This window comes from Lonchura striata, chromosome 8, assembly GCF_050655825.1.
Source record: "Lonchura striata isolate lonStrDom1 chromosome 8, ASM5065582v1, whole genome shotgun sequence".
NCBI lineage: Eukaryota > Metazoa > Chordata > Aves > Passeriformes > Estrildidae > Lonchura > Lonchura striata.
Window position 1 is genome coordinate 24,692,476 of NC_140710.1, and position 13,543 is coordinate 24,706,018.

At 43.8% G+C, this 13,543-nt stretch overlaps 1 protein-coding gene across 2 annotated transcripts in view; it reads left to right on the plus strand.

Annotated features, from left to right (window-relative positions):
• HMCN1 (hemicentin 1) overlaps positions 1 to 13,543 on the plus strand; it is a 166,013-nt gene that overhangs the window by 113,521 nt on the left and 38,949 nt on the right. For both annotated transcript variants that reach the window (XM_021525146.3, XM_085586606.1), the window contains exons 51-64: positions 207 to 320; positions 1,767 to 1,912; positions 3,486 to 3,636; positions 4,315 to 4,518; positions 6,086 to 6,199; positions 7,015 to 7,202; positions 7,622 to 7,718; positions 10,608 to 10,769; positions 10,969 to 11,082; positions 11,201 to 11,403; positions 11,645 to 11,726; positions 11,831 to 11,962; positions 12,185 to 12,334; positions 13,368 to 13,527. In XM_021525146.3, coding sequence (XP_021380821.2) covers positions 207 to 320; positions 1,767 to 1,912; positions 3,486 to 3,636; positions 4,315 to 4,518; positions 6,086 to 6,199; positions 7,015 to 7,202; positions 7,622 to 7,718; positions 10,608 to 10,769; positions 10,969 to 11,082; positions 11,201 to 11,403; positions 11,645 to 11,726; positions 11,831 to 11,962; positions 12,185 to 12,334; positions 13,368 to 13,527 — 2,017 coding nt within the window. The remainder of the gene's footprint in view (positions 1 to 206; positions 321 to 1,766; positions 1,913 to 3,485; positions 3,637 to 4,314; positions 4,519 to 6,085; positions 6,200 to 7,014; positions 7,203 to 7,621; positions 7,719 to 10,607; positions 10,770 to 10,968; positions 11,083 to 11,200; positions 11,404 to 11,644; positions 11,727 to 11,830; positions 11,963 to 12,184; positions 12,335 to 13,367; positions 13,528 to 13,543) is intronic.

The following is a 13,543-nucleotide window of genomic DNA, read 5'->3' on the forward strand; positions in this document are numbered from 1 at the left end:
GAATCCATAAGCAACAGGAACTGCTCCACAGCACTGCCATGAATCATGCACTCATTTGTTGCACATGGTAGTGAGCAGTCAGTTTTTCTGCTTTTCAAAGGGCAGCTTTTGGACCAAAGGGTTGGAAATACGCTGGAAAAAGTATTTAAATAACTGGGAAGAATGAATGTGCTGTGAGTGCTGTTAAAGGTTGGTGTCTTTGGCAGGTGGGCGGACCCTGCAGATCCTGAATGCCCAGCAGGACAGTGCTGGAAGATACACCTGCATAGCCACTAACGAGGCTGGGGAGACCCTGAGGCACTATGAAGTGAAAGTCTACAGTATGGCAATGCTTTCAGTTTTGGAAATTTCTTCTAATTTTGCATTCTTTCATTTTCCCCATTGCAGTGTTATCTGTCCTACTGAATACAAGGTTTCCTATTAATGGCTTTGCTGAGCAAACATCTGCATTAACTTATGGCATTGCTGGAGGAAAGACACCAGAAAAGTTGATTGTTGTATCTTTTGCAATGCTACAGTTGTGCTAAAAGCCTTTATGTCACCCAGGGGAGAACATTTGAGAAACACTGAACTCCACTTTCCTCTGAAATGCCTCATTTGGTGCTGATTTTCAAGTTAGATGAGAGCAGCACAATGGGAGACGTGAGCAGAGAATCTCCTGAGCACAGAAACCATTTTGGAAAAACAGGAGAGGGCCTGTAACATCTAGTGGGACATTTTATTGAGGAAAGTAAAACTGAAGGTTAAAAATACAAAAATACTATTTTTATATCCTTTCATAAGATTTCATATGCACAAAAGTTTCCCCATTCAAGTCTTTTTCAGGACATTATCCTTTGAGCATCTCTACCTAGGTACTCAATTTTAATGCTAAAACTCTTCATTATAGGCTCAATCAAGCATGATTTTTACCTTTTTTTTTTTTTTTTTAAATTTCCCAGTCTGATTTCGAATTGGTTTGCTCTCTTACAGTAACATGCTGTTATTTAATTACAGTAAGTCCTTAATAAAGCCCCACTGGATTTGGAATAACGAGAAGGTGACAAACGAGTTCATTACTAATGCATGCCTGTGGGAATGTAATGCCCTCCACTCCCAAATGCCATTGCAACTGTCAGTTATTAGGATACTGTAAGTGCTAGGGGAAAATTTAGAAATTCCCAGTGGAAAAAAAGAGTAGAAAATGCTCTGAAAGCATTTCACATAATTTCAAAAATATTATGAGACCGAGCTGGGGGGTAGCTGGAGAATTTTGAAATATTCTATTTTCTTTCTGATTCAGAAAGAAACAGGATTTTGCAACACTGGAATTTCAGTGGAAATGTTGAGTTTTCACCAGCTACTCTGAGTGTGGACTTGTGATCAAACATATGTTTCTGGGAATATTAGTTTCCATTAAAATGCTCTTTAATGACTACAATACCCTGAACTTTGTAGAATTGAAGCCAGGCAGGTAATAATGAAGTGCTGCAGTTAGGTAAGGCTCTAGTGAGGTTTCCGTGTTTAAAAATCTGCATGTTTAAAAGTGTTGAATGCCGTTTTTTATGTTTTTGTACATAATAACTGTACTAAAAATAGCTGAAAATACATATATATATATATATATAAAAGTAATAATTTGGCATTTGGCTGTGGGCAAGAGGCAGTTTATTGGGGGAATGCTTGCTTTCCAGGAGGTTATCATCTTATTCCAGTTAGTGCTGAAATGCTGCAGCAGCCAGCAAGCCATGACAGTTTTTCCCCTCTCTGCCTTTGTTTGTGTGCAGTTCCCCCCACCATTGCCAAAGGGGATGTCTCAGGGACAGGGCTGTCCCCCAAGGAGGTGAAGATCAAAGTGAACCACAGCCTGACCCTGGAGTGTGAAGCTCATGCCATTCCTGCTGCTGCCATCAGCTGGTACAAGGATGGACAGGCCAGTCAAACTCGATTCCTTCCTCTGAGGAGACGTGGGACAGGGACAGCTGTTCCCTGTTCCTGGAAATAGCATCCATGCAGGGCAGCAGGAGTCACCCTCACTCCCTGCTGCTGGCAGAAGCACTGCCTAGCAGTGTCGAGTGTTTGCTGGCACCCAGACCTCTGCAGATCAATATCCTGGCTTTTGGTGGGTGCCTGGCAGTGCCTGAGACACCAGGACCAGAGTCTGCAGGCCTGGCACTGGCCTGTGCTGGGATAGGGAGTGCCCTTTTTGGCAGGAGCATCCCATGGTATGGCCACAGAGCCCGTGGCTGTTGTGTAAAGCCCCCAAAGGCCTTGTTATTTACAGATGGTTCTCTCAAGTGCTGCCCTTGCAGAAGTTGCAGAGCCTCCCCCTTGGTCCTGGCAGAGCTCACAAAGCCACAAGAGCATCTGGCAGCTCCAGAGGGGGTGAGGCACAAGTCCTGCCACACACAGCGCTCCAGAATCCATCTGGAGAACTTGGGAAGGGCAGGGCCATGGGGACACACTGAAATACAGCACAGGGGATGAATAAAAAATGAACTGTGCTGCTCTTTTGTAAGAAGGGAGAGTATAATCTTTTGCTTGAGCTGTTCTTGGTAGTGCACTCACTGTGGAACAGCTCTTTCTGGATTTAACAAGCATGTGGGAATAACGTGGTTGATCACCCACTGGCTGTTTCAGGTGTGCTCTGCTATTCTGGGGTCCCTAGGAATCCTGCCTCTATTGCCAAAGAAAAACTCAATTTGGAGAGTTAAGAGGTTCCCAAAGGCAGTGACTGTGCACACCTGACTGCCACTGGAACACCAGCTGCTGCTCCTTAGGCTGCCCTGGGTGAAAGGCTCTCACTCCTGTCCATGGACTGAATTAATTGTCCCCTGCAGGCCAGGAGTTGAGTGCTGACTCCCTAATCATGGAAGCATGGGCTTATGGCATAGTTTGGGTTGGAAGGGACCTCAAAGCCCATCCAGTTCCACCCCTGCCATGGGCAGAGACACCTCCCACTAGACCAGGCTGCTGATGTAGATGAGCACATCTAATATATTCTGGACACACAGGCTGTGTCACTGCAGCCTCTGCTGTCACATGTGAGCCACATTTGGGCACAGAAGTATCTAATTCTGTGTCTCTTTGTGCTGCTGCTGTGTCCATTCTATGTTCAAACTGTGCCCTGGCTGGCAGCAGATCTGTAGGATGGGTTAGATCCATTTGTTCACCTTACTGTGAGTTTCCTAGGTATTGGAAGCTTGGCCAGTGAGTTCAGGGATTGGATCAGCCTGGTTGGATCCAATCTCACCAGAGCCCTGGCCTGATGGGAATGGCATTGCTCCTCTCAGCAGTGTCCATGGGGCTAGGAGTGATGGAAAATTACATCCTTGGGGAAACCAGCTGCCATGATCAGAAGGGTGAAGATGTAGAGTTTTCTGAAAAGAAAATTGTCTCCAGGAACTTGGAGCGTGATTGAGCTTACTCATATCACTACCACAAATCTGGCTGTTTCTGGTGTGTTCTTTGCTGAGTATTAATTTTCATTTGAATTGACATTGCAGCCACTGCAGGCAGATGAGCATGTCCTGATCCAGGGCAGTGGCCACACCCTGCACATCAAAGAGGCCCAGGTGTCAGACACGGGGCGCTACACTTGTCTGGCCTCCAACATTGCTGGGGAGGATGAGCTGGAATTTGATGTAAATATACAAGGTAAAAGGGTAATAAAGCTCTCCTGGTAGCCTGCTTTTCTAGTATTCTGGGATGTTGGAATTAATAATTTTAGGTCCTTTACCCTTGCGTGGTCAAACCCAGTGCTTTTGTGTTTCTGTGTGGTTTTGATTTCAGGGATATTTTGCTCATTGCTGACATATAGTATTTGATGATTCTTTTATATGTTGTGTTTCTGAAATCAGTGCAATGACATAGCAACTCTGATCTTCATGAAAAAATTTTATTTGTTTTGAACTAAGGCATACTTTACTTTTCTGTTTCAATTAGTATTTAGAGGCCCCAGACATAAGCATCCTATTGGCCTACTCTGTGTCAATACAAGGAAACAATCATGAGTACTTTCTGAAAATATAGACAAAATGAGAGCTTGAGTGAAACCAGATACCTCATTGTTTAAGTATTTTTGTTGATGAATACCCTCTATGTTTGTTACCAGGTGATCTTGCACTATTATTTATTATTCTTCAAAAAAATAGTAAATTGCTCAATTGTTCATTCTAGAAGATCTAGAGTTTTCCTTAGTAACTTAATGTGGAGGGAGGGGTTTATTTAATACACGTAATTTTTATTGCTGCTATTGAACATTCTTATTTTTTGACTTTAAAACCAGCTGTTTCTGCTGCAAAATGCTAACGTTATTCCTCTTCTTTGTTGTAGTTCCTCCTAGCTTCCAAAAGTCTTACAGGGAATGGGAAGCTGGGAACATGGTGGATGCACAAAGAGGTGGAGAAAGTAAAGATGTGCTTGTCAACAACCCCCTCTCACTGTACTGTGAGACCAATGCTGTTCCTCCCCCTGTGCTCACGTGGTTTAAGGATGGGCACCCCCTGAGCTCCAGTGACAGAGTGCTCATCCTGCCAGGTGGGTATGCAGCTGGCACTCTCCGGCCCTGCACTGAGGTGGTCAGAGGGCTGGAGCAGCTCTGCTGGGAGGAAAGGCTGGGACAGTTGGGATTGTTCACCTGGAGAAAAGAAGCTTCAGGGTTACCTCATTGTGACCTTCTAGTGTCTGAAGGGGATGACAGGAAAGATGGAGAGAGGCTGTGTACAAGGGATGGAGGGACAGGACAAGGAGATATGGACTCAAATTAAAAGAGAGTGGGTTTAGATTGGATATTGGGAAGCAATACTTGGCTGTGAGGGTGGGGAGGCCCTGGCACAGGGTGCCCAGAGAAGCTGTGGCTGCCCCTGGATCCCTGACAGTGTCCAAGACCAGGTTAGAGCACCCTGGGCTAGTGGAAGGTGTCCCTGCCCATGTCAGGGGGTTGCATTGGATGATCTCTAAAGTCCCCTCCAACCCAAACCATTCTGTGATTCCATGGTTAAGAAATGGCCGTAGTGCTGGTATTTGTGTAGTGATGACACACTTCTCCTCTTCAGAATGCTTCTTTAATGTTCTTTTCAGACTTCGTTAGTTGGAAATTTTTCTCTCCAGTACTTGGCCTTAAATTGTTTTCTTTAATTTAAGGAATAGTCCCTAAGATGGTGTGAATGTCACCACTGAACTCTCACAGTGTATCGTGGAATTGCAGAAGGGTTTGAGTTGAAGGAATCTTAAGGCCCATCTCATTCCACCCCCTGCCATGGGCAGGGACACCATCCACTATCCCAGGTTGCTCCAAGCCCCATCCAGCCTGGCCTTGGACACTTCAGTGTGTTGCAGAATGAAATACAGCAATAATATCTTCTCTCTGATGTGTTCCTGATTTATTTCCTTATTAAATTTGCTTTGATAAAAAATAATTTGTGTATAAAAAGCCTCTTAACCAAGGGGCAAGGCATGGAAAGCGTGTCTGCAGCAGAAAAATGGCCATAATCCCCAACTAAAGCTCGTGGGGAAGGGAAGGAGCTGCCTACAGTCATGAGCTATGCAGAGATGGTTTGGGATGGAGTGTTAAAGGAAGGGCAGTGGTAAAAAGGGAACACCTGTTTGTCCATTTTGTTCATCTCTTGAGAGAGCAATGACAAGTACTCCCAAAGTGTATTCCTAAGATCTTCTCTCCTTCTGCAGGTATTTATAGGCTATGCTTTTATGAAGAATAGAGTGAAAAGTACCTCTAAGCCTCAGAAATAAATCTTTTCAGTTTGGAACAGAATATTATGTGCTTATATTTCCTTTTGCCTATTAGTTCTGTGCCATCTTACTGAGAAATATTTCTATTTTTGATGGAAGAGTAATGCCTAGCTACATATTGCTGCAGCATGATCTTCCTTTCTGTGGAATTAATTCCTCTTTTCTAACATTTCAGTATGAGCATGGCTGCACTCCAACTATTCACAGAAAAAGTAGCCAGGAAATAAAAACCTTTAGCTACTTATAATTCAGACCAAATGCTGACCATTCATAAGTTCGCTTGCTCAGGCCTCTGGTGGGATGTGGTGTGGAGATGATGGAGAGTGCTGGACGCTGCCTTGGCTTTTGTTTGCAGGAGGCCGGGCGCTGCAGATCGCGCGGGCCCGCGCGGGGGACGCCGGCAGATACGCGTGTGTGGCGGTCAACGAGGCGGGGCAGGACTCCATCCACTACCACGTCCGAGTGCTCTGTGAGCTCCTCTTCTCCTCTGAGTGCCAAAACAGGCTTCTGTGCAAAATAACCAACCACTGGTTGGAGTCCCTGGTGTTTGTAATGTTTATTTGTAAACCATGATGTTAATGTGTTTAGGGTGCTGGAGCTGTACAGAGCTGTGTGAACAGAGTGCTGCTGTTCTTAGTTCCGTGTCTGTAGGTTATTGTTATAGGAACTCGGTTGTGTTACAGCTCTCAGCATTCACCAGAAAGAAAAGCATAGGTAAAAATCCATCTTTTATCTTGGTATCTCTAATTCTCTCTTCAGCTTCCCATTGAAAATTGTGCACAAGATTTTCTCTCCTTCTTTATTTTGGCCCTAATTTTCTGCAATACCTGCAGAACCCCCGAAGCCTGAAGGGAACTGAGGATTTAGATTAATGAATGCCTGCACAACCATTTGGATGACCTTTTGTGTTTGTTGATGGACTCAATGTTTTAGCCTTGGGAAACACTTCTTTGCCTTTATAGCGGTGTTATATCACTGGAAATACTGATTTATTGTTACAAGGGGGTCCTGCCTTGGAAATCATCCTTATTTTGATGGCAAAGAACACAATTGGAAGATGGGTTTTCACCTCTCCTTCTCTCTGTGTGCTGTGAATAATTGTAGTTCTGCTGCAGTCCTTGGAGTTAGGCTGAGTTGTTCCAGCTGAAGTGGTCATGGGATGGCTTTATCTTATTAACTGGATTCAATGGAGGTTTCACTCCTTCCTCCTGCAAACCTAGTCTAATCTCACAACCACCTCAGAAGTGCTGAGTGAGTGTTCTTGTCACCTTTGCTCCCTTGCAGCTCCCCCATCCATCAGTGGGGCTGATGGGGACCTGCCTGAGGAGGTGACTGTGCTGGTGAGCAAGGAGGCAGCCATGGACTGCATTCCCAGTGGGAGCCCTTCCCCAAGGATCACCTGGCAGAAGGATGGCCAGCTCCTGGCAGAGGATGACAAACACACATTTCTGTCCAGTGGAAGGAGGTTACAGGTAGCATAACCCTTTTCATAGTGGAAAAGCTCTGTTTTGGCAACAAAAACTGGTTGGGCTGAGCAGGAAGTATTTTCTTTCTCCCACAAGGTGCTGCAAACATAAGGAGTTTTTGTCCGTTGTTCCTGTCCCTCACCTGCTGCTTCTCACTCTTGTGCAGTTCCTCAGATCCAACCATTTGTGGGATTATGCTATGAACACATCAATTGAAATCACATGCTTTTAAATATTACTGAATTTTTTGAGAAAATAGTGAAAATAGCATATTCTGAACACTTTCCCTTCCCATTGATGAATGAAATTGAATAAAACTATAAAAGCAGAGAGCTGGGCTTAATCCTCTCCACTTGTTTCTTTGGCAGGGAGTTGTCTATATATTAGCTTCAAAGCCATATTTTGTCTTTTTTTTTTTGCCTTAGATTTTGAATTCCCAGATAACAGATACTGGCAGGTATGTCTGCATTGCAGAAAACATAGCTGGAAGTGCCAAGAAGTATTTTAACCTCAATGTTCACGGTAAGTACTGCTATCCATAACTTCTATCTTCTCTGCTGGTTCAGCTTGGGTGTGTTACTTTTAGCAGTGTGCTCAGACCCCCTCACCTTCATTCATGTGAGTCCTACTGGGTGTGATGGAGATTCTGACAGTATCAGTTTAAAGTACCTTTACAACATATGGCTCTTGATACCACGTGGCTTTGGTTCCTCATAGGTGTTCCAGAAAGGTGGGAATTGTAATTGAGGGAGCTTTGTGTGATGGCTGTGTTCACCCAGTTTGGGTTGCTGAGCCCTGGAGTCATGAATTATAAGTAGGTTGGATTATAGCCTGTTTTGATGTATTCAGAAAATGAATTTATTAAAAAAAAATAATGATAGAAAGCATTGCACAAAGGTACACAGGTTGTAAAAGCTTGGTTTTTAGAAATGTGCCCTTTGAGGTTCCTTTCTGTTCTCTATTTTTGGTTTTCTTGTGGAGTTGCAATAGGGTTAAAATAAATGTTGGCTTTAAGCATCAGAAGTCTAAGACAAATACAACCAAGACATTTTCATGAATCAGTCTCCACTACCTTCCCTTCCCTTTCCTGATAATTTCATAAAATTAAGACATCTCTAACATTTCAGAGAAAACCCAAACTTCCCCTTCTATTTCTGCCCACTTGCAGCTTTCCCTCCTGAAAAGAAGTATCATTCCCACTAATTCTTCTGTACCATTCCATGTTTCAACCTGACAAGGAATACTGGCAGCTACATTTTTTTCTGCTTTATCTCACAGAAAACAAGGGCTGTCCTTTCTCCCACCTAAAGACAGTACAGCATCCCAGGAATGTAAGGAGTCATCTTATTGCACCCAGAATAATTGCATTTTTTACCTCTGTCACATGTTTAGCAAATTCACCTACTACATGGCACAGATTTGTAGCACTTTTTGCTGCTCAGTAATGCATTTAGCCAAAAATAGTGTTGTTGTGGGAAGAATTTGGCCTGAAGTTGTTCTCTCAGAAGTTATTTTCTGGACAGACAGTGGAGTCTGTCCAGATTTCCTGATGTGTAAGTTTTGCATTTAAATCAAAATATTTCACTTTTCCTGACATTCATGTTTAAATTTAAACTTCTGTCTTAAAAATATTTGGTTTTAGTGACTGTGGCTAAATACTATTCTCTTAAAAGAAATATTTTCATGAAGTCTGAATTCTAACTGAACAGTATTACCAGCTTAGGTCTGTTTTTCTTAATGCAGTTTAATTTGAAAAATTAGAGTGTAGCTGTTCAGGAAAAGACCACACAGGATGAAGCACTAAGGAAAATGCATTATCTGTAAGCAGAAAGATCTGTGTTTTGTCAGTGTCAAAAAAAGCTATTTCCCAGCACTTTTATGTGTTTCTAATAGAACTGCGCTCATAAATTGAAATAAAATACTAAAGATGATCCTCTTTATTGAATTGAAAAATTCACTTCTGGTCTCCAAGGTGAAGATTTAATAAATAAAACTAATAAACTAATAAAAAGAATAAAACTAATATGGCACCTTTTAAAACATAGAAAATAAGCACCCAGATTTAAAATAGAGAAATAGTAGGTAATTTTCATGCTGAGTGCTATATTTGAGCCCATGACTGTGTCTTTATGCACATACACATACATTTGCCCATGCAGACTACCTATTGTACATTTTGGGTGTTTTTTGCTGCAGAAATTGTAATCAACCAAAGACACAATTTAAGCAAGTTTCATTAAAGACAGCTGAGATTTGGCCCTGTACATTAAATTGCCCACTGCCAATACATCTGTGGAAAAGGAACTGTAAAAGTAAATAAATATAAATAACTATCAAATGTCATGAGATCAGAATTGTCCACTTGCTCTTGTAAAGCATTTTATCCTCCTTATCAGGGAAATATTCTTCAGTTATTCCAAACTGAAAAATATGGACTGAATTCCCCATTTACATGAGCTGCTCTTGTTTATGCGGTGCCCTGAGGAGCCATAAAGTTGCCTAAATGACTCGTTTGTGTCACTCAAGTGGCAGCAAACAGCTGGAGCATTTCAGGGGAAGATGGGCCAAAATACTTCAGTGTTTCTGTCTTTAAAGAGGAGGATTCCATCTGTTCTTTGGAATGATTTTTCCACCCAATAAAGCCAAGAACATGTTTTTGCCTTCCTCTTAAGTGTTTTATATATCCCCACTGCAAAAAACATGGCAACTAGAGCTTGGGAGTTATTAAAAGGAAGAGATTTACAGTTCTTTCATTCTAAATCATTCTTGTAGAAAGGTCACATGTCAAATTATTCTTGATTTAAAAATTCTGGGACTTGTAAGCCTAAGGAATGCACCCCCTTGGAGCAATGCTGCGTGCCAGGATTTTCCAGCACTTAGCTCACTGCTAAGCAGCAGGTTTGTCTGGTTGACAGAACCACTCTGAACTGTGTTGGGAGGAATAAGTTTGGGGTCTCTGAAGGTGGAAAATGGACTGTTGCAGAGAGAACAGGAGCAGCAAGGAATCAGAAGGAAGTGATAGTTATAGAATTTATCCTGGCAATGGGAATTTGCTCTGTTCTGCCTCACACAGCAGATGTCCATGAGCAGTGTTAGAAAATTGGCAATGCATTGTCAGGATCTCATGTAGGTTCACTAGCCCTCCCAAGCTTCCAGCACAGAAGGACTGCAAATGAAATAATTGACATTGTTGTGAAGTGCAGGAACAGGAATGCCCATTAGATTGTTCCAGTCTCATTTCCAAATGCATCCAAAAAGCAGTGGATCCATTCATAGAATGTGAAAGACCCTTGCAACCTGACCCTTAGGCAGAATGCAGCAGTTCAGCTTTAATATAGTAAATCATGATCTTGTGGGAAATCCTTTGCTGATGTAGTGATAGATGCTATTAATGTATTTCTCTCTCCACAGTTCCTCCAAGTGTTGTTGGGACTAACCCTGAGAATCTGACCGTGGTGGTGAATAATTTCATCTCTCTGAGTTGTGATGTCACGGGCTTTCCACCTCCTGAACTCAGCTGGCTCAAGAATGGAAAGCCTATCAGTTCCAATTCCAACACTTTTATTGTGCCTGGTGAGGAATCTCAGCTATCTCAGCTACTCTGCACCCTTCAGGCTCAGCTTGTGTCTGGTTTGTCATGGCAGGGCCCATGGCCACTCTTCATGGGGCACAGTGCCTGTGCTCTGCCTGTTGCACCTGCAGTTCTAAACCAGCCTTTGGGATTCACACAATCACCACAGAGCAAACCTCCAGCCTTTTCTCCTCGCTCCAGGTGCTCGGACGCTGCAGATTCCCCGAGCCAAGCTGTCCGATGGTGGAGAATACACTTGTACTGCCAGGAACCAAGCTGGGGAAAATGAGAAGAAGAGCTTCCTAACTGTCCTTGGTCTGTGTTTTATTATTTTCTGAAATGCTATCTCTTGCTTGGGAAGTGTGGAGAGGTTTATCTGCTTTATGGGGTTGTTTCAACACAAGGCAGAACTGAGTGTGGGCTCCTCCCGCAGTGCCCCCGAGCATCAAGGCCCGGGGGGGAGCGTCGGTGACAGCGCTGAACGTGCGAGTGGGCACCGCGGTGACCCTGGACTGCGAGTCCAACGCCATCCCAGCCCCTGTCGTCACCTGGTACAAGAACGGCCGCCTCATTCCCGACTCTGCTGCCGTGGAGGTCCTGGCAGATGGGCAGACCCTGCGGATTAAGGCTGCAGAGGTGGGCCAGGCTGGGGGGAGGCTGCATGTGCCACTGCTCTACCACTGCCAAGCCATTATTTCAGTCTTTAGTGGTGTATTTTATTTGCTGTACATGCACATAGGAGATGTCTTTCCTGGAGGCTTTTCATCCTGTCAGAAGCACTTTGAGTTGGCAGAGGCACAGGTTGTTAATGTCTCTAAACTGTAGCATTAAAATAACAATCCATAATGATTTCTTTTAAAACTTGTTTTTATTTCAGGTTTCTGACACAGGACAGTATGTGTGCAAAGCCATAAATATTGCAGGACGAGATGATAAAAATTTCCACCTCAATGTTTATGGTAAGCACCCTTTGCATCATCTACAATAATAACGTAAACTTAGCAGATTAGGCACTTCAAAATCAGTTTAGAAAACATTCTTACTGCTTCCATTCCATTCACAGTGCCTCCAAGTATAGAAGGCCCTGAGCAAGAACTGGTCAGTGAATCCATCGGTAATCCTGTCACCTTTGTGTGTGATGCTACTGGAATTCCTCCACCTACATTAGTGTGGCTTAAGAATGGAAAACCAATAGGTAACACTGTCTCACGCTTTTCACTCCTCTTCTTCCCTTCTTTGAGGCATCACTTTAGTGTTTGCTGTCTGGTTTGTGTTTCTTCTTTATTTGTCTCTAGACAGAGTTTTACAAGAACTGATTGGAATCTTTGTTTTGAAACTTTGATAGAACAATTTCTCCCAAAAGAGATGTTTGCACCCCGTTGCTGGTTTGGAATGACGACTTGTTTATGTATTTCAGAAAACTTGGATTCTCTTGAAGTTCATATTTTATCTGGTGGAAGCAAGCTTCAGATAGCTCGCTCTCAGCTCCTGGACAGTGGCACCTACATGTGTATTGCCTCCAATCCAGAAGGGAAAGCTCACAAAACCTATGTGCTCTCCATCCAAGGTAAGGAATGGGAGAGGATTCAGGGAGCAGAACTGGTTGAACATTGGGTAAATGTGACACTGTCTGTGCTGGGGACACTGAGATCACATAACTGCATAGAAGAGTGGAGAATTTGGACTGTTACTTCTGTAACCAGAGGGGAGAGTGGTTGGAGAATTCAATACTTCTAGTCCAAAATTTGCATGGAAACGAATATCCTTAAGCCCTGACTGTGGAGCTTGAACAGAGTTGTGCAGCTTGTGTGTGTCTGCTGCTGGTCACATCCTTCCTCCTGCTGAGCACTGGAGCTGCCTTGGTTGGTTGTGGAGCAGCACACTGAGATGGATTCAGGAGCAGTGGTACCTGTTGTGCCTTGGCAGGAATTAGCAAAGACCTACTGCCAGAATTTCCTTAGGAATACTTTCCCTACCCCCCACCTCAAATGACAAACCCATATTTGTTATGGAATTCTCTCCTGCCTCGATGCGAATCACCCTTAGTCTGTGATTGTTGTGTTTTCCTCTGTTTCTAATGACTCATCCCCACTAATTGCACTGGTGTACCCCTGCCTGCCAGTTTTCCCCCAAGTTTAGGAATGGAATGTCAAGCTGGTTGTTTGATCAAATGTGTCTAAAATAGCTTGAAATGCTCAGGACTTATTAGTGGGACTGACAGTCTTGACTTCATGGATAGCAGGACTTTCACCCTTGTTCCGTGGGAATGCAGGCTGGAAGTGGCTTTGATTAGGATGGAATTAGTGTGGCTGTTCACAGGGCTATGATGGTGTTTGTCACAGAATCCCAGACTGCTTTGGGGTGGAAGGGATCTTAAAGCCCATTCAGTGCCACTCCCTGCCATGAGCAGACACACCTTCCACTATCAAAGCCCCATCCAACCTGGCCTTGGACAATTCCAGGGTTCCAGGGGGCAGCTGATGAGAACCTGCCCCAGCTGCTGCACTAATTCTGGTGCTCATGAGCTACTGCAGTGGCTGTTTCTAGTTCAGCTTACATTTCTTGCTGCTTAATGTCATCCTTCCATGGTGCATTTCCAGTTCCTCCCAGCATTGCTGGCTCTGAGATGCCGAGCGAGGTCAGTGTCCTCTTGGGAGAGAGTGTCCAGCTGCTCTGCAATGCCACTGGAGTGCCCACCCCGGATGTGCAGTGGCTGAAGGATGGAAAAGTAGTTGCCAGCGATGATTTACAAAGGCTAAGGCAAGAAAAATAAGCA